At 41.9% G+C, this 27,550-nt stretch overlaps 1 protein-coding gene across 2 annotated transcripts in view; it reads left to right on the forward strand.

Annotated features, from left to right (window-relative positions):
• The window catches only part of SIN3A (SIN3 transcription regulator family member A), a 67,364-nt gene extending 40,564 nt beyond the window's left edge, over positions 1–26,800 (forward strand). For both annotated transcript variants that reach the window (XM_015459266.3, XM_002696631.5), the window contains exons 13-21: positions 2,028–2,266; positions 3,593–3,776; positions 4,848–5,421; positions 7,584–7,753; positions 11,596–11,769; positions 17,402–17,494; positions 18,426–18,520; positions 22,489–22,696; positions 24,937–26,800. In XM_015459266.3, coding sequence (XP_015314752.1) covers positions 2,028–2,266; positions 3,593–3,776; positions 4,848–5,421; positions 7,584–7,753; positions 11,596–11,769; positions 17,402–17,494; positions 18,426–18,520; positions 22,489–22,696; positions 24,937–25,167 — 1,968 coding nt within the window. In that variant the 3' untranslated portion in view covers positions 25,168–26,800. The remainder of the gene's footprint in view (positions 1–2,027; positions 2,267–3,592; positions 3,777–4,847; positions 5,422–7,583; positions 7,754–11,595; positions 11,770–17,401; positions 17,495–18,425; positions 18,521–22,488; positions 22,697–24,936) is intronic.
• Positions 26,801–27,550: the final 750 nt, after the last annotated feature.

Raw genomic sequence — 27,550 nt, forward strand, 5'->3', positions numbered from 1 at the left:
GCATGCTGAGGATTGGATGCGGTAGACTAATTTGAATCCTTTATAGATCAGGATTGGTTAATATTCCTGTAATATAGTCAACCCCTAAATCCCAATGACTTGAAAAAGACCTATTTATTTCCTTGTCATACTGCATGTGCATTGGTGTTCAGCTGAAGATTCCACTCATCAGAATTGCTTGGGGACCTGCGTTGGCAGAGTGCCACCATCAGGAACACTACCAGTGACTATAGGGGAAAAGCTCAGATGGATCTTGCACCCTTAAATGCTCTAGCCTAGAAGTAATGGATGTTACTTTGACTCACCTGTTAACAGCTCATAGGTCAGAACTAGTTACACGGCCCTACAACCCACTCCAGTACTCTTGCCTGGAGAATCCTGTGGACGGAAGAGCCTGGTAGGCTGTAGTCCATGGGGTCGCAAAGAGTTGGACACGACTGAGTGATTTCAGTTTCACTTTTCACTTTCATGCATTGGAGAAGGAAATGGCAACCCACTCCAGTGTTCTTGCCTGGAGAATCCCAGGGACGGGGGAGCCTGGTGGGCTGCCGTCTATGGGGTCACACAGAGTCGAACACAACTGAAGCGACTCAGCAGCAGCAGCAGCTAATCTCAAGGCAGCCAGGAAGTCCAAGCCATCATTTATCCATAACTGGGGAAAAGGGGCATTAAAAGTTTTGACAAAATGACTACCATAGCCCTCAAACTAGAAAATTAGGAAACACTTATACAGAGTTATAGACCCTTGAGACTGCTCATTTCCTTTATTTTCTGTTTCTCATCTAGAAAATTTTGTGTTAAGCTTTGGAAAAAAGTTAACTCAGGGTTGCTAGTCATGTCTTTAACCAGGTTAGGCTTGGCCCTTGCCAGAAAATAAAGTGTCAGAAATATTCAGTGAAAATTTAAATGGTTACCCACAAATACAACATTGAAGCCCTTAAGTAATACTCTTATTGTTAGTAGATGTGGAACAAGACATTAAACATTTAAACATTTCAAGTTACTCTGAAAAACTTTACTCATGAGATTGATTTACTATCTTGAATGGTCTTTTTGGGATTTGGTGGTAGTGGTGGTTATTGTCTGTAACAGATCTGAGTAATTGACAAAAGTTCAGAGAAAAGTGTCAGTAAGGTTGCCTCCTCCTAGGTCCCTCTGGCGTGAGGGCCAGTCGTCCTCAATAAACCACGTTGGTGGCACCAGAAGTATTAACCACTGCTTTGTTGTTGTTTTTCCGTTGCTAAGATGACTCTTTGTGACCCCATGGGCTGGGGCACGTCAGGCTTCCCTGTCCTTCACTTATCTCCCTGAATTTGCTCAAATTCATGTCCATTGAGTTGGTGATGCTATCCAACCATCTCATTCTCTGTCACTCCCTTTCTTTTCCTGCTCTCAATGTTTCCCAGCATCAGAGTCTTCCAGTGAGTCAGCTCTTCACATCAAGTGGCCAACGTTTTAGAGCTTCAGCTTCATCATCAGTCCTTTCAGTGAATATTCAGGGTTTGGATGTTTGCTGTGTGCCTGGTATTGTGCTAAATCCTTTATGTGGGTTGTATTATTAAATCCAGAACACAACCTTGTGAGAGTAGGTGGTGGTATTCCTGTCTTACTGATAAGCTAACAGTTTTATATGGCCATGGTATGAGAAGGCATGGCACCCAACTCCAGTACTCTTGCCTGGAGAATCCCATGGACGGAGGAGCCTGGTAGGCTGCAGTCCATGGGGTCGCAAAGAGTCAGACACGACTGAGCGACTTCACTTTCACTTTTCACTTTCATGCATCGGAGCAGGAAATGGCAACCCATTCCAGTGTTCTTGCCTGGAGAATCCCAGGGACGGGGAGCCTGGTGGGCTGCTGTCTATGGGGTCGCACAGAGTCGGACACGACTGAAGCGACTTAGCAGCGGCAGCAGCATGGCAGAGCCCAGATTCAAATCAGGGAGTTTGACTTCTACCTTCTACTCCCGACAGCTATTCTGTTCTGATTTGGGTCCTGAACACACTTTTGTCTTTTTTTTTTTTATAGCTTGATGTAGTTTTAGAGACCAATCTGGCAACTATCCGGGTTCTGGAAGCAATACAAAAGAAACTTTCCCGCTTGTCTGCTGAAGAACAAGCTAAATTTCGCTTGGACAACACCCTCGGGGGCACATCGGAAGTCATCCACCGAAAAGCACTCCAAAGGATATATGCTGACAAAGCAGCTGACATCATTGATGGTCTGAGGAAGAACCCTTCCATTGCCGTCCCAATTGTCCTTAAAAGGTACCTGAGTGCATATGCCCTTCATGCTTTAGTGTGCTTCTCAACAGATTTAGTGTCCCATTAAATAAGATTCTCCTTTTTAGCCCAGTTATTCCATGAGACCTCCATTTCTCCCCAACCTCGGCTGTAGGAAGTCAGGTGGATAGTGTGGGATAGTGGAGCTTCTTGATGGGGTTCTGTGTCACCAACAGCAGAGAACAAACCTTTCCAGTCCATACTGGAATGCTCTGTGTGTTTAGGGGGATATTTTAAAAGAGAGAACAGAGAAGAAAACAGCCGCCCACCTTCCTGCCACTCAGTACTAACCAGTGTTCACATCTTTTGTTTTTTAGTAAGAAAAATCACTTTGTCTTTATAAAATTGATATGTTACTTAAAAAACCTTAGCGTCCCATAAACTTCCAAGAATGTCTTCTTTCTCCTAACCAACCTTCAAACCAAGTATAGAGGGGCCATTGAACCCACCTAAATAAGGCTGTAGTATCAAAGAGGAGGCCAGGGCTGAGCCCCAGGCGCCTCCAAGACCGTGGCACTCCTATAAATCTGGTCCTCCCTCTGTATCACCTGGTGAAAACTTATCCGCTGCACAGTTCACACGTGCCCAGATTTTCTTGTTCCTCCTCAGTCTTCCTCTCAAGAGCTGGCAGAAGGTGTTTGCCTTCTTGCCAGTAGTGTTTAACTTTTGTCTTCGAGGTGGAGGATATCCTTCAGTTCTAGTGCTGGTTTTGATTTTATTCTCCTCTCTTCTAGAGAATCAGAGTCAGTTGTTTTCATTGGAACTTCCAAGCTCTGTCTAGAGGAGCATTCATTGTTGTGCAAGTTCTCTGCTCTTGAACATTTACGTTAGCATAGTAACCATTCTCAGAAGTCCTGTAGCAAAGAAACTTGTTTCTCTTTGTTTTAGCTGGCCAAGGAAGAGAATCTACTCTTCTAGGGTATTCTGTGGAATGTTGTTTGAGAAACAACTGTTCTCGGCAAGATTTCTGACTTTGGGATAAATTCCCCATACTAAGTCCTGAATGAGTAGTTTTCTTGTGTATCAGAGTTCAAGACTAGTTTGAATAAATTTACCCCAGAGTTGCCAACAGATCTGACAGATCTGCTGTACCTGTTGACCTTTGAAATAAAGTAAACCTGACATATTTCTTACTTCTAAGCCCTTGTGGGATGAGGTGCTCTTATCCCCTTTTTATGGATAAGGAGGCAGTTTTACATGGCTAATGTGGCAGAGTCAGGATTCCAGTCTGCAATTGTAATATGACTCCTTGCCTTAAAATTCCCTCCTCTGGACTCTGCTGTCTTTCTTTTCCACCCTCCACCCCACTAGGTTGAAGATGAAAGAGGAAGAATGGCGAGAAGCTCAGAGAGGCTTTAACAAGGTGTGGAGAGAGCAAAATGAGAAATACTACTTGAAATCTCTGGACCACCAAGGCATCAACTTTAAACAAAACGACACCAAGGTCCTGAGGTCCAAGAGCTTACTCAATGAGATTGAGAGTATCTATGATGAGGTGAGTCAGGGATCCCAACATTTGTGAGAAGTCTCCAGTCTGTATGCTCAGCATAGCTTTGACTCCTGCAAATTACCTTTGTTACATGAGCATGAGACCCTCCAAGGTTTGTTGATTGTTGCCTCATAGGATAGACTTCTATTCCCAGTTCTTCTACCATTTTAAATCTAAGGCTCACTAAGCTGTTTTACTGGTTTTCCAGTTTTCCATCCTGGTTATAGTTAATGCCCACTGCCACCCTTCCACTTCTCTCCATATTTTCTTCCGACAGTACCTTATATTCCTTCTTGTAGCCTATCTCAACCTTCCACAACTTAAAATACTATCTTCAATCCCCACACTCTTTCTCTCTCTGTTTTTGACCATGCTGTGTGGCTTGTGGGATTTCAGTTCCCCCACCAGGGACTGAACCCAGGCCTTTGGCACTGAGAACAGGGAGTCTTAACCACTGGACCACCAGAGAATTGCCCCCAGACTCTTGCTAATCCCTTGTTTATTCAGCATCCTTCAGGATTATGTAGAGTACTGGGAGCTAGGATACAGAGATGAATAAGAAGTTAATCCTTCTTTCTTTGAGCTCATAGTCTTAGGGGATGGATAGAAACAAATAGAGTATGATTGAGAATTTCTAGAAGGGTGTGATCTTGAGTTTTAAACTTTATTATGAAAATATCAAGCATACATGAAAAGGGAGAGAGCAGTAAAATGAACTGACATAAATTTAATTTCCTCTCTGTCTTGCCAGTTTTGTTATATCTGCCACCTTCCTCACTCCCAGAAGTATTTTAAAGGAAATTTTAGACCTCCTATCGTATCCTCCATAAGTACTAATGTAAAATTTTAGAAGATGGTCTTCTTTCTGTCCTATTGTCTGGGAGGTACCATGTCATGGTACCTCCAGTCATTTTGGTATCAAACCACATCTTGCACATTATCTTTTTGTTTCTGGAAGTTTTCGATTGGAAAATAGTGGCCATTATGGTTAGTAGAACATACTGCTGGTGTAATCTCGTAGGTCTGTTTGTTGCTTTTGTAGCTGTCACATAATACTTTGTCTCTCTCTCCTGGTAGAGGCAAGAGCAGGCTACGGAAGAAAACGCTGGTGTACCTGTTGGCCCACACCTCTCACTTGCCTATGAAGACAAACAGATTCTGGAAGATGCTGCTGCTCTGATTATCCACCACGTGAAGAGGCAGACAGGCATTCAGAAGGAAGACAAATACAAAATCAAGCAAATCATGCATCATTTTATTCCAGATCTGCTCTTTGCTCAGAGAGGTGATCTCTCAGATGTGGAGGAAGAGGAAGAAGAAGAGATGGATGTAGATGAAGCCACAGGGGCGGCTAAGAAGCACAATGGTGTTGGGGGCAGTCCCCCTAAGTCCAAGCTACTATTTAGTAACACAGCAGCTCAGAAGTTAAGAGGGATGGATGAAGTGTACAACCTCTTCTATGTTAATAATAACTGGTATATCTTTATGCGGCTGCACCAGATACTCTGCTTGAGGCTGCTGCGGATTTGTTCCCAAGCTGAACGGCAAATTGAAGAAGAAAACCGAGAAAGAGAGTGGGAACGGGAAGTGCTGGGCATCAAGCGAGACAAGAGTGACAGCCCTGCCATCCAGCTGCGTCTCAAAGAACCTAGTGAGTGCTAGGGTTGTCGGTCTGCAGAAGGTGTGAGAGCTCGGGGATGCAGGACCTAGTTAGACTCAGGACTGCTTTCTTTTATGTTAATGCATAGAGCACAGGCAGTCCGTAGAGGCTGGCTGGGTTCAAATCCTAGCACTGCAATTTACTGGTTGCGTGACCTTACTTAAACTCTCTGAACCTGTTTCTCTGTAAACTGGAGGTGCTACTTGTTATCTTGTGGGGCTGCTGGGAGAATTGGGGGAAATATGCAAAGCACCCTGTGCCTTGCTTAGATCATAGACCCTCAGTAGCTGGTACTGTGGACACCAAGGAAGTGGGTGTCAGTTACCGTCGTCAGTTTCCCAAATGGAAGGTCTCTCTGAAAGGACAGAGAATGACTGAAGCATCATAGTTGGTTCCACTCCACGACGGAACAACTGTTCATGCCTGAGACAATTGCAAAAAAAAGAGATGGGGACTCAGGAGATGGTTTGAGACAGCAGAACAGGAATGAAGATAGAAAACTCAGAAAAAGGAAAATAAGGGAAGGTTAAGGAAGCCTCCACATGCTCTACGTGATTCTGTGCTGCTTGCTTCTAGATCTCCCTTCAGGTTGTAAGTTAGGTACTTAATCTGTTAGCCAAAGCTCTTCTGTGAAACCTTCTTGTGTGTTCTTTAGGAAATAACCCATTTTTGGAATGAATTATCTTTTTTTTCTTAACTGTTAGTCATGTAAGAAGCCCATGTGAAGCCCTGGCCATCTATCTATTGGAGAGCTAATGACCTTGGAAATTAATTCTAAAAGCCTTTATCTGGATTAATCCTAGCTTGAGAGAGACATCTTTTAGACTTCAGTGTGGCGATTCCCTCTGCTTGGGAGGAAACAAGAAAGATGACCTAATCTTGGCTTGACCATTGACTTAACCTGATTTTTGAGGCTAACAGTTTGTTCTTGAGTAATAATGCCAAGCCTCCACTGATCATGGCTCACGTGGTTTGCACCAGTAGAACTCATAGCTTTATTCTGACGTGAAAGCATTTTTCACAGCAATAACACAGCCCATGCCTCTGCTGTGGATCTGAACAAGGTAATGTTCTGTCAGGAAACTCAAGCCAGTTGCTTCTCTTAAATAGTAGTTGTCCTGTTTTGCCTGTCTTGAATGAATCCATCACACTTCAAATAAATGGAAATGGACTCAATTTTTGTTCTCAGAGCCTTTTTTCCCCTGTATAAACTTACAAAGAGGTAGCTAAATGTCAAAGACAAAGAGTTCTCTTTATAATTTTTCTCATTGTAGTGAACTTTTGGTTGAAGTATACAACACATACAGAATTGCGTAGCTCAGTAAGTTTTTACAAAGCAAACACACCTGTGTAACCTGCCCCCAGATCAGGAAACCACATAATCAGTAGCCCCCTTGCACTGCTGTCTGGATTGCCAGCACTGGAGATGAGATTTGCCATCTGCATGTAAATAGGTCTTATTTTAGTAAGCTAAAGGTGGAGCCCTTTCACCTTTCCTCGTGCGCTGTTAGTTGCCAAATGTCTGTAACAACTGATAAGGTTTCTATCTGGTGGTTGAGGTGATTCATATGCAGCAAGTATAGATCATTTGATGTAATTTGTGAACTACAGTGTTGGGAATCCACTTTTAAACAAAAGGACTTTGACAAATGCAGACACTTCATTATTCATAAAAGATTAATCTGCCCTCCTAGTTTCCTGTTCTGAGAGGCTTCTCAGTGCTAGTGTTCGGGTCTGTCTGCCTTTTCTCTTCAGCCTTCATGCTTTGTGAAATAGCTCTTTGAGCAAGCAGCCCACCCACGTGGGGGATACTCCCTTTGCAGGCTCCTCTCCTAGCAGGGAGCCGACAGCTTTTTGAAGAAACTTCTTTCCTGGGATGTTTTGCTCTCATGTCACGCATTGCCAGCCGTACTGTAAATAAGTGTTTTGGTCAGTCAGAGGGTTAGAGGCCGCTGTTGAAATTGCAGCGTCACTCTCCTTTGATAGACAGTGCTGGGGTTGTGGCCACCTGTCAGATCTCATCTGTTTGCAGCACACTGAATACTGAGGGTTGGTTCTGTGCAGTGCTTTTCAGGCAGCTGTGGGATTTGCCCTGCCCTCTTCCCATCTTTTCTTAGCAGGGTAAGGCCTCACCTCTCCCCTCTTTCCCACAGTGGATGTTGATGTAGAAGATTATTACCCAGCTTTCCTGGACATGGTGCGGAGCCTGCTGGATGGCAACATAGACTCGTCCCAGTACGAAGATTCGCTGAGAGAGATGTTCACCATTCATGCCTACATTGCCTTTACCATGGACAAACTCATCCAGAGCATTGTCAGACAGGTGAGGGTGTGGTGCGGGCGAGGGTTGGGGAGGGAGATAGTCCTCATCTACAGGTGGGGCAGGTTTTCTTCTGGGAACAGATGGGCAGTTTTCTCATGTGATAATGTTAACGAACACGTGGTTGTAGAGGGGAGGGAGAGGTTAATGTGATGTTGGATCTCTCCTGTTAACTGAGTGGAAGGGCTGCAGCCATGTGACTGACTGCTTTGCTCAGTGTGCCCTGGGAGGAGGAACCTACCTCACATGTGAGGTTTTGCCCCCAGCTCCTGTCCCATCTTCCCAGCTCTTACGTTATGTACCAGGTGTGAGCTATTTCCTCTTCTGTGAAAAGTGAAAGTGTTAGTCACGTAATCGTGTCTGACTCTTTGTGACCCCATGGACTGGAGCCCGCCAGACTCCTCTGTCCATGGAATTCTCCAGGCAAGAATACTGGAGTGGGTTGCCATTTCCTTCTCCAGGGGATCTTCCTGACCCAGGGATCGAACCCCAGACTCCTGCATTGCAGGTGGATTTTTTTTTACTGTCTGAATAGGTGTTGGTAATTCTATGGACTTTCCTCATTTAACATTTGAAGTTCTTTTTACAGGAAGGGTTTTGTATAACATCTTTTATAATACTCTGTCAGCCTCACTATCTGAGACTCCCTCTGAGTTAGGTTTATAGTTGGCTTTGTGGTTTATTCTTGGGGTACCCTGGGAGTTTGTAGATATGTTGTTCTTTACAACAATGATAATTTTATAGCAAATAACATATAATAGATTTCCATTCCTTTGCCTTTTGTTCTGAGTTCTCAAAGGTATCAGTCTGTTGTTAGTACGCTTTTTTCTTTAATTAATGAATTTATTTATTTTTGGTTGCACTGGGTCTTTGTTGCTGCACATGAGCTTTCTTTCATTATGGCAAGCGGGGGGCTGTTCTTCATTGCGGTGATCAGGCTTCTCATTGCAGTGGCTTCTCTTATTGCAGAGCACGTGCTCTAGGGCACACGGGCTTAGTTGCTCTGAGGCATGTGGAATCTTCCCGGACAAGGGATTGAACCTGTGTCCCCTGTGTTGGCAGGCAGATGCCTATTCACTGCCCCGCCAGGGAAGTCCCACTTTTTTCTTTAAAGTGGAAAGTGCCTTCCTTAGGTAAAATCACAAAGGAGTCCTTTGTGAGGTACTCTTGCTTTTGTCTTGAGTTTCGAAGGATGTGTGGCTTTGCACCCGTCTCGTAGGATCTACTCAAAGTCAAGGAATAACTGAATCTTGGCATCTTCACAAAAGTTGTCAGGGAGGGAGCTGCAAGTTGAAGCAGTTATTAGGCCTTCCCTTAAGGGCTCTTTATGTTGACAGACAGAAATCTTTACATGGATATAATCAGCTATGGTCATAATTTTTGAGAGGCTAATGCCTATTAATGTCCCCTAAATTTATGTAAGAGTCCACTTACCATACCATGTGCTTATGTTTCTGTTTACAAGTTTGCTGTTGCTGTAGCTAGAAGTAAAGTCTTGCATACTATCAGCTCAACTTTAAAAATCCAATACAACCAGCCTTTTCTTTTTTTGTAAGCCCACAGTTGATTTTTTAAACAATAGATTAGTGATTAGTCCATTTACTAGAAGCACCTGGTGATTATTTTGAATCAGTAATACATAAGGTCCAGTCTTTTTTTTTATGGAGACAGATTGTATCCAGAAATCCAAATCTAGTGTTTTAAAAACATATGTTTATGCTTCTCAGCTTAACTCCTGAATTGGAGGCATAACATTTCTCCTTAAATCCTTTGCTGTTCTCCCAGAGTTCATTATTGACTGGAGGTCGAATATACATTGCAAGGTCAAACCATATATTTAGCTTACTTTTCCAAACTAGTTTAATACAGGTTTGCTTAAGAATACAATAGGCAGTCTCACAAATGTCTAGTGTGGGACTGAAAGTATGGCCAGACCAGGTAGGGACTAGACTAGGAAGGTTTTTTCCCTCTCCAGCATGCCTCTTTTCTGGACATCTTCCCCATCCTCACACTTCTCTCTGCAGATGAACGTCCGGCCCCCTGAGTGTTTTCAGTGCTGACATGACCAACCTTTCCAATCCAGGTGCTCCTCTGTGAAATGTCTGTCTACCAGACACACTCATTGTGTCATTTCAGTTTAGCAGGAGAGAGAATTTGACAAGCCTAACATTGGGTTGGGAGTTGCCTGTTTGTGCCTAGATTTATAATGCTACCCTTTCCAAAGACTGGGTGGGGCCAGAAATCCAAGAAGAGGGTGTGGAAGGAGTCGGTGACCTTTAACAGGGAAGTATAAAAATGTATCTACATAGTAGAGACCATGCTTTGTATACTTTTTTTTTTTTGCACTGCTTTTTTCTCTTAAACACTGTGTTTTAAGCTTTCCCCTGTATTTTCAAGTTATAAGCATTATTTTAACAGTCACATTAAAAGCTGTTGTATGGCCTAATTGTAATTTAACCATTTCCAGTTGCTGGCCTTTCTACCACCATCAGGTCACTCACTGTCTGACCTTACATTTTGTCCATTTATCTACAAATACACATACTTGTCATTTAAGACTTTTTCAAATGTTAAAAATAAGTAGTTGTCATAGTTACTAGTGCTTCAAAAAGAGTGTATCTTCCTAAAAATAGAACGGCTCAGTGGTTATGAGAATTTTAAAGTAAAATAAATTGTTATTGCAATTAACATTTTGCTTTCTTTATCTGTTTTTCACAGCCTTTGGCGTTTTTAAGGGGTAAAATTTCATTTGAAGGAATTTTTATTTTTTGATAGATGATATCATCATGACATATAAGAATGGAATCTCCGAAGGGTTCAACTTGCTAGTCATCAGAGAGTTTAACAAGATAGTCACCGAAGTTACCAGTAGTCAATCATGATTGACATGTATTGAAAATGAGTTAATTTGCATAAAGTTTAAATTCTATGCTTTTATTATCAGATGTGGAAAAATAGGGAATGTGTTAGAAAGAATATTGGCCTGGGGTCCAGAAACTTGAATATTTGTTCTGACTTAGCTCCTTCAGCTGAGTGCCAATGACAGATTAATTCAGCAACAGCTTCTTCGAGGCCTGTTGAATTTCTCTTTGTACCAGGGCTTTGACTATAGGAATGGATCTTGTTTTCATGGTTCTCCAAGTTCCCTCTCCTCACCTTAGCACACAGTGAGTTTTCTTATCTAAAATGTACGTTTGTCTCATATATAACAGGGCACCCCTGTCCAGACTGCTTCCCAGGGTAGTTGTGTGGATCAAATGAGAGTATGTGTGAAAGCAAATTATAAATGGTAAAGAAGTGCCATAAAGGTAGCAAGCCATAGAAATTTTCTTTCATGTAAAAAAAAATTTTAAGTACCTTAAATGGCTTCCCTGGTGGCTCAGTCGGTAAAGAGTCTGTCTGCGATGTGGCAGACCCAGGTTCAATCCCTGGGTGGGAAAGATCCCCTGGAGAAGGAAGTGACAACCCACTCTAGTATTCTTGCCTGGAGAACTCCATGGACAGAGGAGCCTGGTGGGCTCCATGGGGTCACAAAGAGTCAGACACAACCGAGTGACCAACACTAGAACTTTAAATAGTACCATGTTAACCTGAGTTACCTATGGTTTTTCTCTTAAATATATATGAACATTTTAGTCGTGGACCAATGATATGGTTGAAGATTTTGGCTCGGTTATTCTCTAAGAAAATAAGATAGTGATTTTATATGATTAATTTTCTAAAATTTTCAACCAGAAAAAAACCTTTTTTTAACTGAATGATTGGAACCACCAAAGGAAGGCTGAGTGTATGACGGGGAGAACTGTATTTTTGGTTCCTGATGACTTGCCTTTGCTTGATTCCAGCTGCAGCATATCGTGAGTGATGAGATCTGTGTACAAGTGACGGACCTATACCTGGCAGAAAACAATAATGGGGCCACAGGAGGCCAGCTGAACACACAGACGTCAAGGAGCCTCCTGGAGTCAACATATCAGCGGAAAGCTGAGCAGCTCATGTCAGATGAAAATTGCTTTAAGGTGAGAGTTACTCATGTAGTCAGGGAACATGCTGATGCCAGTGTAAACTGTTGGGACTCTACCCTGCAGAAGTCAGAGCCATACCAGGGTGCTTCGACCCAGTGTCTCCACTCCTAGAATGCCTTGGAGTTCCTTTGAACTCATTAGAAGAAATATAAAAAACATGGAAAAGTAAAGTCTCGTAGGCAGTCTGTTTCTTGCCTTTAAAAAAAAATTAGTTCTTATATATGATTTTCATTTTCTCTGAACTGGTTTTTTTTTTTTTTTTTTTTGGTATTAAATGCTTTGTGAATATTGTTTAAAAATGTAATCCATGGTCATTGTAGAAAAGATGGGAAATGTAGAGAAAAGAAAAACTAGTTGTCTACAGTTTTCCCCAGAAAGAATCATTGATGGCATTTCTAAACTTTTCTATGTTTGTATATATTTTGAAAGAGATTATACTGGGCAAAGCATTCTGTGTAACTTATTTTGCTCAATTAGCAACACCTCTGGGTCTTCATCTTTTTATGACTATTCAGTATTTTATAAAAAATTATGCCCGTCTCTTTGGACATTTAGGTTGTTCCCAGTTTTCCACCATTATAATAGCTAATTAGAAAAGCCAATAGCTGGAGACTGGGAACAATCTAGATGTCCAGCCCTTAATGGGAATAGTTAATGGCAGCCTGCTGTGTGACTGCTAGATGGCAGATTTTGCAGCTCTTAAAAGTTAATTATATGTTAGTAAAAATACTGAAGCAAATAAAAGGACACAAAATTATGTATACTATTATTGCACCTGTGTAATATGTATAGTTGAACAAAGCCTGTATGTATTAATGTAAGGATAGGTTTAGGTGGCCCAGAGTAAGGTTTGCAGTTGGTGGAGCAGAGAGAGCTAAGCTAAACAAAATTTTAACTTGGTGAGCATGTCCTTTAGTGATCTGACCCTCACTCTTCACTTGGCTGTGTGTGCTTCTGCTTTCAGCCTGCTGTTGGCTTAATTTAGAATCAGAGACCTGGAAATGAGTTTTCTAGTTCAGTCACAGTTGTGATGCTCTACTACCTGAGGACTTTCCCACTACAGAGGAGAGTTCCTAAGCCTTTCATAGTTTTAGATCTATAAATGTTTATCATGAATTTAATGTGTGCTTATTTCATGGTGACAGAATTACCACCCCCACCGACAGTGAGTTAACAGATTGTGTGGTGAGGGCCTATGAAGGAATGGGTAGACTCACCCTGTAGATAACACATTTGTCAGAATAGCAGAGGGAACAGAAGGTTTGGTAACCAGGAATATTGGGTCATCACAGTGACCTTGTTCTTTAAAATGTTTTACATAGAGAGTGAAAGTCCATAGTATGAGCATCAAGCAAAGCATAAGCAGCCCTTCAAATCCCCTGCCCAGTCCTACCTCCAGCCTCCTCTCCCTTCATTTTTTTCTAGACATATTCTCTAGTGCTTTTTAAAAATTAGACATGTTTAACTCTCCATATAACCACTCAAACCCTTTTCTATGCACTTAAATATACCTGTGTATTTATGTAGAAATAAATTTTTTAACTAAACTATGTACTTTACATCTTGCTTTTTTCCACTTAATGTCTTAGAATTTGCTCTATTTTGGTTTATATAGACATAACTCATGTTTTTCAGCTGCTGTGTCACACTTAAAACTATGAATGTGCCATAGTTTTTTGTGGTTTGCTTGTTTGTTTGTTTAGGGTATTAGCTCCCTCACCATGGCTCAAACTTGAGCCCCCAACAGTGAGAGCACAAGAGTCCTAAACACTGGACCACCAGGGAATTTCCTGTGCCATAGTTGTGTTTTTTTTTTTAAATCATTCCCCTATGGGTGAACGTTTTAAGCTATTTCTGTTTTTACTATCTCAAATAGTGCTTCATTGAACAACATTTACAATTTATATTCTTGTGTGCATGTGGTAATGTTAAGGGTAGAGACATAGAAATGAAATTACTGGGTTAAAAGGGCAGGATATGCATATTTTAGGGCTTCCCAGGTGGTGCAGTGGTAAGTGAAGTGAAAGTCCCTCAGTTGCTTCCGACTCTTTGCAACCTCATGGACTATACAGTTCATAGAATTCTCTAGGCCAGAATACTGGAGTGTGTAGCTTTTCCCGTCTCCAGGCGATCTTCCCAACCCAAGGATTGAACCCAGGTCTCCCACATTGCAGGTGGATTCTTTACTGTCTGAGCCACCAGGGAAGCCCAAGAATACTGGAGTGGGTAGCCTATCCCTTCTCCAGGGGATCTTCCCAACTCGGGAATCAAACCAAGGTCTCATGCATTGCAGGCGTATTTACCAACTGAGCTATCAGGGAAGCCCCGTGCAGTGGTAAAGAAACCGCCCAACAGTGCAGACACTGCAGGAGACAGGTTTAGTTCCTGGGTTGGGAACGTTCCCTAGAGGAAGAAATGGCAATCAACTCCAGTATTCTTTCCTGAAAAATTCCATGGACAGAAGAGCCTGGTGGGCTACACTCCACAGGGTCGCAAAGAGTCAGACACAACTGAGCATGTACTCACATGCATGTTTTAAAATTTAAACTTTAATGGATATTCTCATTTCTCTGTCAAAGTGACAGGATATACCAGTGTGCACTTTGGTAAGAGCATTTATTTCTCTGTAACACTTAGTATTATCAAGCTCATTTTTGACAATTAGATGATTAGAAAAATATTTTAATTCATGTTTCCCTATTTCCTGTTGTCACCCATTTTCCCTCTTCTGTGTATTGTGTACTCATATGCACGTCCTTCACCGTTTCTGGGGGAGCAGGATTGTAGTTCTTTTTATGTACTTTTTCAAATATTTTTGTTATGATTTGTTTGATTTTCTTTGTTATGATTTCTCTGAAATCGATTGGTCTTCCCCTTTGTCTTGTTTTTCAGGGCCCAGCTAAGTGTCACTTCAGTAAAGTGGAATCTTTCTCAATTCACTGAGCAGGGAATAGCATATTGCTCATGTTTCTAGAATAGTACCTTTGTAGTTATTTTGTTGTAATGTAAATATAGCTATTTGTATGTATTCTTTTTCCTTTACTAAATTAAGTTCCTCCATGCAAGAAACTGGGGATTTCCAGTGGCTCAGCTGGTAAAGCACCAACCTACCACTGCAGGGGATGTAAGAGGCACAGATTCGATCCCTGGGTTGGAAAGATCCCCTGGAGGAGGGCATGGCAACCCACTCCAATATTCTCTCCTGGAGAATTCCACGGACAGAGGAGCCTGGTGGGCTGCAGTCCATGGGGTCACAAGAGTCAGGCACAATTGAGTGCACATGCGCACATGCATGTGTGTGTGCACAAGAAACCATGCTCTCTTCTGAGTGTGCCCCTGACAGATAAATAGCAAGCATTCAGTGACTTGACTTTGTGTTAGTTGAATGAAGCAAAGGAGGTATGTAGAAAAAGGAGAGGAGGGTGGTGTCCAAATGGTAGAGGATCTTCATAGCCATAGTAAGTAAGAGGTGTGAATTTTGTTGTGGTTGGTGAGCAGTGAGGCATTTTTAAGGACTAAATAGCCCACTGGATTTGAGCTTTCAGGAAGATCAGTTTAGTAGCACTGAGTAAGGAGAAGGGGAGGAATCGAGGCATATTTACAACTGGAGGCCATTACCAAATTGGGGTGATGGACGTGGGCAGTCTAATGAGAAAGCTAGTCAAGCCTTGGAGTGGTGCGGAGGTCAGAGAGTTGGGGTGAACACATGGTAAAGGACCTAGCAAGATATGTGTCAAACACATGAGGAGCCAGTTGGGGTGAAATCGAGTTCAGTTTTAGGCATGTAGAGGATGCTCTTCTCAGTATTACTTTGAAGGGTGGCTTCCTTACAGCCATAGGACAGATCTTGACTCTAGGTTATTCATCCTAAATCCAGGGGGTTTTAGCAAACTCCTAGAAACAGTTTTTTTCAAATCTATTTTGAAAGTAATTATGTTTGTGTTTATATGTGTATATGTTATATTCTTGTCATTTTAAAAAATTTATTAGCTAAGAGGAGTTTTTAAAGGCTGCTCTAGAAAAACTGTGAACCAGAACTGGTTTCTGGTTCTGTTTGCTTATTGACTAGCTGTGTGGCCTTGAGAAATCAGAACTCTGAATTTTAGGTTTTTACCTATGTAAAATGAAGAATGTTGAAATAAATGATTCTCAAGCTTTTTTTTAATCTCTGATCTTTACCATGTAATTCTGATAGTGATCTTTTTTTATGTTTTTAATTTTAATTTTTTTGAATTATGAAAGTATGATAACACATTTACAGGAAGTTTGGAAAATATAGAACAAGGTTACATACAGTTCCACTATATATTATAATTATATTTTTAAGTAGATAAGTTCAGTATCAAACTCTCGAAAATTAATAGAATGAGTATACAGAGAAGTAGAAGGATATAGTAAAGCACTGTGAACCAATTCAATGTAATTACGATTTATACAGTTTTCATGTTAAGAGTAGGATACAAATTCTATTCAAGTTCCCACAGACTGTAAACTTGGAGACACTGAAGCATGCTATGCTAAGTCGCTTCAGTCGTGTCCGACTCTGTACGACCCCATAGTCGGCAGCCCACCAGGCTCCGTCGTCCCTGGGATTCTCCAGGCAAGAACACTGGAGTGGGTTGCCATTGCCTTCTCCAGTGCATGAAAGAGAAAAGTGAAAGTGAAATTGTTCAGTCGTGTCCGACTCTTAGCGACCCCATGGACTGCAGTCTACCAGGCTCCTCCATCCATGGGATTTTCCAGGCAAGAGTACTGGAGTGGGATGCCATTGTCTTCTCCAGGGACATAAAACAAGGTGCAAAGCTTTGATGGTCTAAAGGTAGTGAAAACATAGAGTCTGTTCTCTTATCACTGTGGAGTTAGGATAGAGATCAATCCGATACTGATTTATCTGCAGCAGTTCCTCAGGATAAGGGCGTTGAGAGTCCTGGGATTCCCAGCAGGGAACTCTGTGTGCCATCACCACTTGATACTTCTTTTGTGCAAAACATGACTTGGTTTTGCCCCTATGAGTGTATTGCTTTTAAATATGAATTTTTAAAAAAATCACACAAATAATATTAGCAAAACTCAAAATTTCAAATATCATTGGTTTCATTGCAACAGATCACTTCTTAATGTTGATGGTTTGTGTTCCTTACCCCATGGTATGTGTGATTTCTTGGGTAGTTTTTATTGTGGTGAAACGTGATTGCTGCTATCTGTTTGATGTTTTCCACTTCAGTTTGGTATGGGAAGTTTCTTTTTAAAAAAAATAAAAAACACTGTAGACTTGTTTACATCTTTGCATTAAGTTCCATAAATGAGATTATCAAGTGAAATGGCATTGACGTTTTGTGGTTCTGACTTTTGAGCACTTTCTGATATTGATTACTGTTTTAGCTAATTCAAGAAGTATGAAACATGAAATGTCAGCAAGAAGCTCTTATATTTCATTTTGCTGGTAGCAAGATGAACAACCTTTGCCTTTTAATCACCTCTTAAGCTTTTGAGTATCTTCCTCATCTCTTCAACTGGAGCAAAATTTTTTTTTTAACTCTCTTGCCTCCCCACTTCTCAACCCTTGAGAATCTAATTACAGCTTTGGAGATGGTCTTTTGTTTACACTAAGGTTTCTTATTTGCAGCTTATGTTCATTCAGAGCCAAGGCCAGGTTCAGCTGACAATTGAGCTTCTGGACACAGAAGAGGAGAACTCGGATGATCCTGTAGAAGCAGAGGTATGGATGAACATACTGCAGAAACTGTGCTGAGAGTGTGTTGTGCTCTGAGAGTCTGCGTAGGGACTGTCTGCTAGAAGCCCAGCCAGCATTAGCCTGTTTAAGGGTCAGGACCTGATGCTTAAAGTATAGGTCGTGTCAGCCATGTCTTCGACTGAAGAGACTGCCTGGGGGTAGATTTTTTTTTGGGGGGGAGGGGGGTAGATATTTAGAATTAATGGCAGTCTCTCATCTAGCTTTTAGTAAAGCCCTCTCCTCAGAGGAAATCTCATGGTTGGCAGCTTGTTTTTCTCCTAAAGCGTAAGAAACAGCAAATGAGGTGCCATCTGCCCAGTATTATCTTGATTCTTTTGAGTCATGTTTACTTTCTGTTGGGATAGATGGAGCCAGGAGTTCAGTCCCACAGAGTAGATGGAGAGTGAGTCGGTTGTCACAGCTGGGTCTAGCAGATAATATTAATGAGAGAGGCAAGCATCGTGCAAGACATTGAGGGCATATGGAGGGGAGGAGACAGTTGTTTTATGGGAATACGGATGTCGAATCTTTAATTTTTTAAAAAAGTTTCCAGAAATTCAGATTTTGATGTGAAAGGTACTGATTTTCAAACATTTGCCACTATACATTTTGTTCTTTACAAGAACCCTCTGTGGGGAAATAAAACTTGTCAGTGAGCTACCTTCTAACCATTTACGACTTCTGATAACTCTAAAGTGTCTCAGAGAAGCTTTAAGTTTTGCATTCTCACAGCTTTTTTAAACTGTGTTTCAGTGCCACTTAACAAGCATGTCATTATGGGAAGAGATTTTTTTTTTTTGATCTTGAAATTTAAGGATTTCAGACGTTTCAGTCATAGAATTTGCTAACCCACCTGTTGAGGTTGGAGTTCAGGTTTTTTGCCTTCCCCACACCCATGTTGTGTTCACCCTTCTAGCGCTGGTCAGACTACGTGGAGCGATACATGAATTCTGATACTACCTCTCCTGAGCTTCGTGAGCATCTGGCACGGAAACCAGTATTTCTCCCACGGTGAGTGAACCATGTCGTGTATCGGCAGCAGGACACTTCTTTCTGCGTGTCCAGGAACGAGGAGTTAGCTCACTTTTAGGTTCTTAGTTTTCATTTTATCTATTGTTCTATTTACCGAGGACAGTAATTTGAAGTTTGTGTGGCTTTTACACCGTGCTCTTACCTGGAGCGTATGCCCAAGCATCAGGGAGGTAAGAGTTTTAGGAATCAGTAATAACTTCCCTTTAGAAATATGTGTCAGAGTCTCCAGGGTTTGATGATTCACTGGGAGGACTCACAGGACGCAGTCATACCCACAGTAATGATTTGCCATAATGAAAGGATACACAGCTAAATCAGCAAAGGCAGAAGGTGCCTGTGACAAAAATCAGAGGCGCAAGCTTCTAGAGAGTCTGTGGCTTCCATTGGAGTCACAAGGACACTCTTAATTCCTCCAGCAGCAAATTACAATATGTTTGAAATGCTGCCTACCAGAGAAGCTTGCTGGAGACTTGGTGACGTGAGTTTTTTTATTGGTTGTTAGTCCTGTAAGTACCCTCTGCCTAACTTGTACCAAAATTCCAGACTTCCAGAAGGAAAGCGGGTTTTCAGCTTTCCATTTACTTTGTACAAACAGTTTAGGTACAGTGAAGCACTCTTAGCATTTAGAGAATGGTGGAAACTCTCCCACGATCCACAGTCCCAGAACCCACCCAGGGGACAACCTTGTAAGCAAGGTGTTCAAAGGATGGCAGCCTTAGTTAGGCTGGCTGTGTTGCTCTTAGCAGAATTTTTGAACTTTCCTCCCTGTATATGGGGAAATTGTGTATGTTGGACCTCTATCTGAAGATGAAAACAAAGTTGCAGAAGTAGAAAACAGGTTTTGCTGTAGTTGAGCAGCTTTCTTCCTTTTCCAAAGTTTGGAAATTGAAATCTCATGTCTTATATTCCCAGAAAGGTATTATGATAGTGTGATTAGACTCATTCCTGATTGGAACATGGAAAGAGGTGTGAACAGAAGGACGCTGCCAGCTTCTTCTACTCCTTGAGTCATTTAGCAGACTTCAAGCAGCTGCTCTGTGCCAGGCCCCTTTCTCAACAAAACAGATTTAGTCTCCATGCTTATGAAACAGTACGAATAAACATAAGATCGTATATCTCTCACCAGATTGGCAAAATTCTTAAAAGATTTGTAAACTGTATTATAGCAGGTGTAGGGAAGAGGGGAGCGACTTTCACATACTTTAGGGGGAAATATTGATACAATCATTCTGAGGTCAGAGCAGTTAAAATGCAGAAGACTTGACCCTGGACCTTTGGTTTTTAATAATTTGCCTTACAGCTATTATTACAGCTGAGGTTATTTTTCAGTCTTTTTCTTTGAAACCCTTAAATTCTTAGAGATTGAATACCCGCCAAAGCTCTTGTTTATGTGAATTATATATAGTAATATTTATCACATTTAGAAATTAAAACTGAAAAATGTTTATGAATTCATTAAAAAACAATACTAGATGCATTCCATGTTATTTTCATAAATAGAATTTTAATGAAACAGTGCTTCAAATTAGTGAAAAGAGTGGCATTGCTCTGCATTTTTGTGACTGTTTCATGTCTGGCTTGGGATAACAACTGGGCTCTCAGAGCTGCTTCTGTATTCAGTCTGTTGCACTGCTTTGTTTGGTTGTACTATGTGAAGAAAATCTGGCTAGAAAAGGAAGTATTTTCATATCCTTTCAGATAATTGTAGATATTCTTTGATATGACAACAAAACTCTCCAAGTAGTAGTTTCTTAAAGGTTAGTTGCAGTATCACTGAAAATACCAACAAGCCTGTCAAAATCCATTCGCTTATCTTGTACTTTGAATTTTTTCTTGCATGGTTTTATAACTTCATACAGTCAGTTATTTGGAAAATGTGAATTCACTGAGTTATGCAGACCTACCATATGTTGACATGTTTTCCTTTTACAATATTCCCACCCGTGCCTCCACACCACCCCTGAAAAAAGCCACATTTAAAAAAAAAAAAGCCACATTTACTAATATTGCCGTTGACTTCATCAGTCACATCTTTAAGTAGTGGGAAGTTGTCACTTGTCATGCTGGCCGGTACCAATTTATCAAAATTCAGAATTTTACTTGAAATCTGAAAATTTATCTTTAACAACAAATATGCTCAGTTGTTTTTCCTTGAGGTACCAGGCTCCCTTGTTCATTTTTGAGAAAATATCTGCCAAACATCCCAGACTGGCTAGTCAGCTATTCTTCCGGGTAAAAAGTGTGAACATTTGCAGTTCAAGTGGTGCTCAAGTGCTTTCCTTCATGAGTGCATTGTACTTTAGCATACAGAGGTGCTTTATATGTAGTTCCCATTTCATCACCCAGCATATTAAAAAGATGTGAAATAAGGGGTTTTAATTTCATAAGAAATGTTACTGCTTCACAAGGACATTCTTAAGTCAGACCAGCTTTCCTTTTGGTTTAATTGCCAGTATGTGGCCAAAGAGTACAAAGATGGCTAAGGAGGTTGGTGCCACCATCAGCTTTTTTTTTTAATCACTGTTATTTTTATACCGCTAATGCTAATGTTAGTACTTTGTGTCTTGTTTTTTTAGAAAGAAAGACAATGTTTTAGTATTATGAAAATAGTTTTGATCTCACAACTTCCTCAAAAATGTCTTGGGCCCTCCGACAGTCCTTGGACCAAAGAAATGCTGTTCTACGGAAATGTATATGCACAAAGATATTCACTGAAGCAGTTTTTAATAGCAAAGTGTAGGAAACAATAGAATTGTCAAGCTGACAACCTTTCTCTGCTTATTGTTGAGGGGATAAGCTCTAAATACCTGCCAAGGCATCCACTGATGTGAATTATCTTTTTTCATACGTAGAATGGCACTGATTATGTACCGTCTTTGGGAGAACTGAAAAAATAGACATTTGAATAATTTTTTGTGCTCTGTGGTTCAGGTGAAGAGCCCTGATTGATTCCTGTTAAGGAAATGTTAAATTAAGACATATTTCTCTGTAGCAGCTAAAGAGAATGACACAAATCTATGTTTAATGAAATGAAAAAATAAAACCTTTATGGCATTAAGTGAAAAATTGAGAGAGACCTAGAAGATTTTAAGCCAAAACTGCTAACAGCGGGGCTTCCTTGGTGTCCAGTGGTTAAGAATCCGCCTGCCAATGCAGGGGACAGTAGTTCAATCCCTGGTCCAGGAAGATCCCACATGCCAAGGGGCAACTAAGCCCATGTGCCACAGACACTGAGCCTGTGCTCCACGACGAGAGAAGCCCCCACAGTGAGAAGCCGGCGCACCACAACTAGAGAGCAGCCCCCAACGCTGCAACTAGAGAAAGCCCACGTGGGGTCACCAAGACCTAGCGCAGCCAAAGATAAATAGATTTAAAAAAACAAGAACCCAAACTGCCTGGAGAAGGAAATGGCAACCCACTCCAGTGTTCTTGCTTGGAGAATCCCAGGGATGGGGGAGCCTTTTGGGCTGCCGTCTCTGGGGTCGCACAGAGTTGGACACAACTGAAGCGACTTAGCAGCAGCAGTGACTATATAACATCCAGCTGAAGACTAGCCAGGGGGATACTCTTTCTGCCCCCTTCTGATGCCTATGTCAGAAGCTTTCTCTGTCTCCTTTATAGTTTAATAAAACTTTATTACACAAAAGCGCTGAGCAATCAAAAAAAAAAAAAACAAAACCCAAACTGCCAACAGTGGCTACCCCTGCCAAGGCAAGTGGGATTTTGAGAATTGAGGTAAGGGGTAGTTGGCAATTTCTACCTTTTATCCCATGTATCTCTGCAGTTGAAAAAAGATTTTTTTAACAGTGAAACCATTGAACATTTTTTTAAATGTATGTAGTTGTGATCAGCTTCATGAAGGCATATAAGAAGGAAAAATTGGGGGGCATTCATGGGGATCTGCATCTGGAGGAACTCTCACACTGCAGGGCTTTGCTGCTTTGTAGGAATCTGCGGCGGATCCGGAAGTGTCAGCGTGGTCGAGAGCAGCAGGAAAAGGAAGGGAAGGAAGGAAACAGCAAGAAGACCATGGAGAATGCAGATAGCCTGGATAAACTGGAGTGTAGATTCAAGCTGAATTCCTACAAGATGGTATATGTGATCAAGTCAGAGGACTACATGTATCGGAGGACCGCCTTGCTGCGGGCTCATCAGGTGAGAACCAGTATTTGGAATTTCTCCACACGCCTCCCTCCTCAGCCAGTACCAGGATGCTGTTACAAAGTACCACAGACTGCATGACTTAACAACAAAAACTTACTATCTTAACACTTGTAGAGGCTGGAAGTCCAAAGTCGAAGTGTTGGCAGAATTGCTTCGAAACTTCTGAGGACTGTGAGGGAAAATCTGTTTCTTGCCTTTCCTAGCCTCTGGTGGTTTTCCGGCAATCACCAGCATTACAGGGCTTGAATATTTCTGCCTTCATTTTTACATGGTATTCTCCCTAAGTGTACATCTGTCCAAATTTCCCCCTTTTTAAAGAACGCCAGCCATACTGGATTATGGGTCCACCCTCCGACAGTATGAGCTCATCTTAACTAATTGTATCTGCAACAACCTTATTTCCAAATAAGGTCACATTCTGAGGGGTGGAAGTTAGGATTTCTGCTTGTGAATTTGTGGGGGGACAGCTTAGTCAGTAACAGCACCTTCTAGTGAACAGAAGCTTCTAGTGAAGCTACTCCCAGCATTCACACTTCCGGTAGTATTGCTTGTGTGAGTCCTGTCTGTGTTCACATGTGAAAGTCCTAGTGCTGTTATGTACCAGGTATTGTGCCTGAGACTACAGCCACGAGATAAGAGCATATAAGGTAGTGTGATGATGTGCATTTCCAAGGAAAGAGATGAGGTGATCAAGGGTGACTGGCACACAGAGCCCTGCTTTTGTTGGGAAGACCTCTCTAAGGAGGTGACCCCTGAGGCCTGTAGAGTGGTGAGGATCCAGCCTGGTGCAGAGTTGGGTTGGTACTTTTTAGGCAAAGGAAACAAGCAGGTGCAAGGCTGGGAGGGAGGAAAGGACTTCACGTGTTCAAAAAACTAACATCAGTTGTGGGGGACTTGCTTGGTGATCTAGTAGTTGAGGCTGCACACTTCCAGTGCAGGCGGTGCATGTTCAGTCTCTGGTCAGGGAACTAGAATCCCAAATGCCAAATATGGCAGGGCCTTTAAAAAATAAGTAAAACATCATCGTGTTTTGAGCCATAGGGGAAGTGGGATGCATGAAGTTGGAAAGGTGGGCAGAGGCCACATTACTTATTTTTACAGGCTATGGTTTGGATTTTGAGGTACATTGAGACTTTGTTGACAAAGATGTAGACTGATGGGAGTGAGCGAGCGCACCAAGTTGGATGGGCAGAGACCACTCACGAGACTGCTCATCCAATTGAGAGATGATGACTGCCCAGACTACCAGGGTTGTAGAGGGATTTTAATTAGATTGGAGGGACTTCCCTGGTGGTCCAGTGGTTAAGACCCTGGAGCTTCCAGTGCAAGAGGCATGGTTTTGATCCCTGGTTAGGGAACTAGGATCCCATATGCCATGCTATATGCCAAAAAAGGATTGGAGATATAATTGTCAGGATGTGCTAATGATTGGATGTGGGGAGGTTAAGAGAAAGGAGAACATTAAAGATGCTACCTGGTGGTTTTTGTTTTTTAATTTTGTTTCTTTGTTTATTTTGCTTGAGTAACTGGGAAGCTTAGGGGTATGTCTGTTAACAGGAAAGGGTTATTACCAGGTTTGGGAGGCAGATCAAAGGACTACAGAACATTCAAGTGGGAAGCACAGGGTGGGCAATTTAATGTACTTCTCTCTCGGTGCTGTGTGTTATATGTCTGCATGTCTGATTCAAATGATGTAGGGAGCTGGGAAACACCTAATTCATCTTTGTATCACCTTCCCTTCCTTGCTTATGGGCACCAACAAGTACGTTGGAGGTAGGAACAAAAAACCTCCACTGAAGATCTGCTGTGCCCAACAATCTGATGGACAGAGTGGGATAACAGCAGGAAGGGATAGTGGGTTTTAAACCCTTTGCCTTGCGCTGTGACAGAAATGACCAATAGCCTCATTGTCTCACTCAGAGTACATTAGAATCGGCTGGGTTGCTGGTTTAAAAATACAGGTTGATGGAAACAAGGAACTCTGTACACGTTTTTTCCAAGACCTCCTCCTTCCCCAACACGCCACCACGTGGTGATGCTGCAGACTAAAATCGAGAAAGCACTGAGCTAGTTCTGACCAGACCTTGGGTTGGCATTTCTCTGGGGGCTTTATGATCTGTAACTTGAGCCCACATCTTTCCTCTGCTACTTTAGAAGAAAATTGGATTTTGTATTTGAAGGGTTTTTTAGTCCTAGTTCATGGAGGATTTCTTCTTTGTTCTATTTTTCAGTCCCATGAGCGTGTAAGCAAGCGGCTACATCAGAGGTTCCAGGCCTGGGTAGATAAATGGACCAAGGAGCATGTGCCCCGTGAAATGGCAGCGGAGACCAGCAAGTGGCTTATGGGTGAGGGGCTGGAGGGCCTGGTGCCCTGCACCACCACCTGTGACACAGAGACCCTGCACTTTGTGAGCATTAACAAGTACCGTGTCAAATATGGCACAGTGTTCAAAACCCCGTAACTGCAAAGCCAGAGCAGATAACTGGAGGGGGGTGGTGTGTGTGGGGGGGCGCGTGTACTCGCACACACTGAAGAAACAAGGAAGATGCCTTTCAAGCCTCACTGGGCCTCTCTGGGACATGGCCACCTGATCTGTGCGTGGCTGGTGCAACCTGGCACCAAGTGGGCTACATATAAGGAACGTGTGATCCCTTACAAAGCCGGAGTTGGAACTTTTCCCAGGGGTTTTGGGTATTAGCCTGCCCTGGAGGGGAGGAAACCCACGCAAGCACAGGGACACGCAGCTTGCACACACCAGCAGAGCGGAGACTGGAGCCTTCTGGGGCGACCTTCAGTGAGGGAACCGGATGCTGTTCACACCTGGACTGGATGGGCGAGCATCGACTGACAGACTTGAGGAGTCAACGCTTAGATGGATTGTAACTCTGATGGTCACTGCTCCTTTCCTCTTCCCCCCAAAAAGGAAAAAAAACTGGATTGGATTTTTTCTCCTGGTCACTTGAGCACATCTAGATCACCCATTAGGTTTTCTCTGGGACCTGCAGTTTGGCTTTGGGATTGATCATCTTGTGGATTTGATTCCTGATGAAAGCTTGCTGCCCACCCTTTCTTCTCTCCTCTGGTTCTCAGCCTCAACAAATTCAAATCAGTCGTCCTTTTTAGCTCCCGTGGAACTGTTTTGTACCTGCTTCTTTACTAGTCTACCCTAGTGCCATCCACCAGCTTTACTCACACACACACACAAACACAATTTTAACTTGGTTTTTCTTTTTTTTTTTTTTTTGTAAATAATGTACATACTGTCAATTTTTTATTAAAAGAAATATGCTTTGATGTGCTAGCATAACTGCTCTAGCTTCTTGTGTACCATAGTTCTATGTGGCTTCAGGTTTAGTACCTGTGAACAGGTGTACAAGACATTTATTACACTTTTTACCAAAGGGAGTTACCGTTGTAGTACTTTTGTGTAAAACTTGTCTTCCTTCTTGCCCCAACTTTTTTTTTTTTTTTTTGTAAATAAATAAAGCTTGGTTCTTAAGGAATGAACTCTCAACACAAGTCCCTTGTCCTCACCAGAGAATACTGTGAAGCAGGGATTTGGGCTTCGGTTCCTTATCTACATACAGTACAAAAACAGGATTTTGCTTTAAATAGTTAGCAGTCAGTTGTACTTGTCCCAAATCAAAATATCTCAGATTTTAAAAACAGAATTATTCATTCTTTTGGTACATATTCTACCCCCTTCAGCTGTTTGGAAATATTTTATATATGGGTATATTGTGCAGCTGTATAGTTTGTGCTTCTCTATTTTTTACCTTTATTGGAAATGGGAGTGAACAGCTTAAATACCAAACCAGTGTTTGAAAGAAGTGTGTACACAGTGTGTGGTATAAATGGGGTTAGGAGGGAGAAGACTTGATACATTAGCAACTGCAAATGGAATATATATGTATATATATTTTTTTAATTACATAAATTTAAAGCAGCAGATATTTAAACATGAGTGATTAGGATTTTTGTATGTGGGCAGCCTGGCTTTTCTGAACAAACACCAACTGAGCCCCTCCCAGGACTTTGGTGAATTTTTCTCCAGCAACCATTACTCTAGTCAAAGTAAACAACAGTGTTCCTGTGTGGTTTTGTTTGCTTTTTAATTAAAAATCCCTAATATCACCACCACAAAACCAAGTTTTTTTTGCTCTGGACTTTCCTTATGAATGGTAAGCTTATCTGACTTTTAGACTTTTGTTGGGGGGCGAGCATTGGAGGGATGGCACAACTATAGGAGACTCAGCTCACATGTGTGAGGTGGCAGGAAAGGCTTGTGGGAGGAGATTCTGGTGAAGCTGCAGCACTGCCTCACTTGGAAGGTGGAGTGATACTGATGGGTTGGGTAGGATCTTCAGGTTTTCCACCAGTAACTCAACCCATCCCCATCTGCTTGCTTAAGAAAGATCATGTTGACTTGGAGTTAATAGGGGGAATTGATTGAACCTCACCCAGGCAGCCCCAGCTATTGCTGTATCTGCAGAGGGTTATGACCAGAGCAGCTGCCTGCAGGTCAGGATAGGGTTTCAGGACCAGTCCTACTAGTGCAACCAGAAGAAGGGAGCTTCACCTACAGCCAGGATTTACAAACAGCATTTTTATGTCTCCTGCCTTCTGACATCTGAGCTCCAAGCTCGGCTCAGCCTGTCTTAGAGCAGCAAGTTATATTTTAAGTCGTGTTTGGTATTCTGTACTTAAGTCACTTTTCCCTATGATTTGCATTTGAAGTGTTGTAAACTTGGTCAGTATTTCTATTAAAATATCAGGGGTCGGTCATGTTGTGTATATACTTTTCTTCCTAATGATTTTATAGAGAAGATTTCATCCCATTCCCA

The sequence above is a fragment of the Bos taurus genome, chromosome 21, assembly GCF_002263795.3.
Source record: "Bos taurus isolate L1 Dominette 01449 registration number 42190680 breed Hereford chromosome 21, ARS-UCD2.0, whole genome shotgun sequence".
Taxonomy (NCBI): domain Eukaryota; kingdom Metazoa; phylum Chordata; class Mammalia; order Artiodactyla; family Bovidae; genus Bos; species Bos taurus.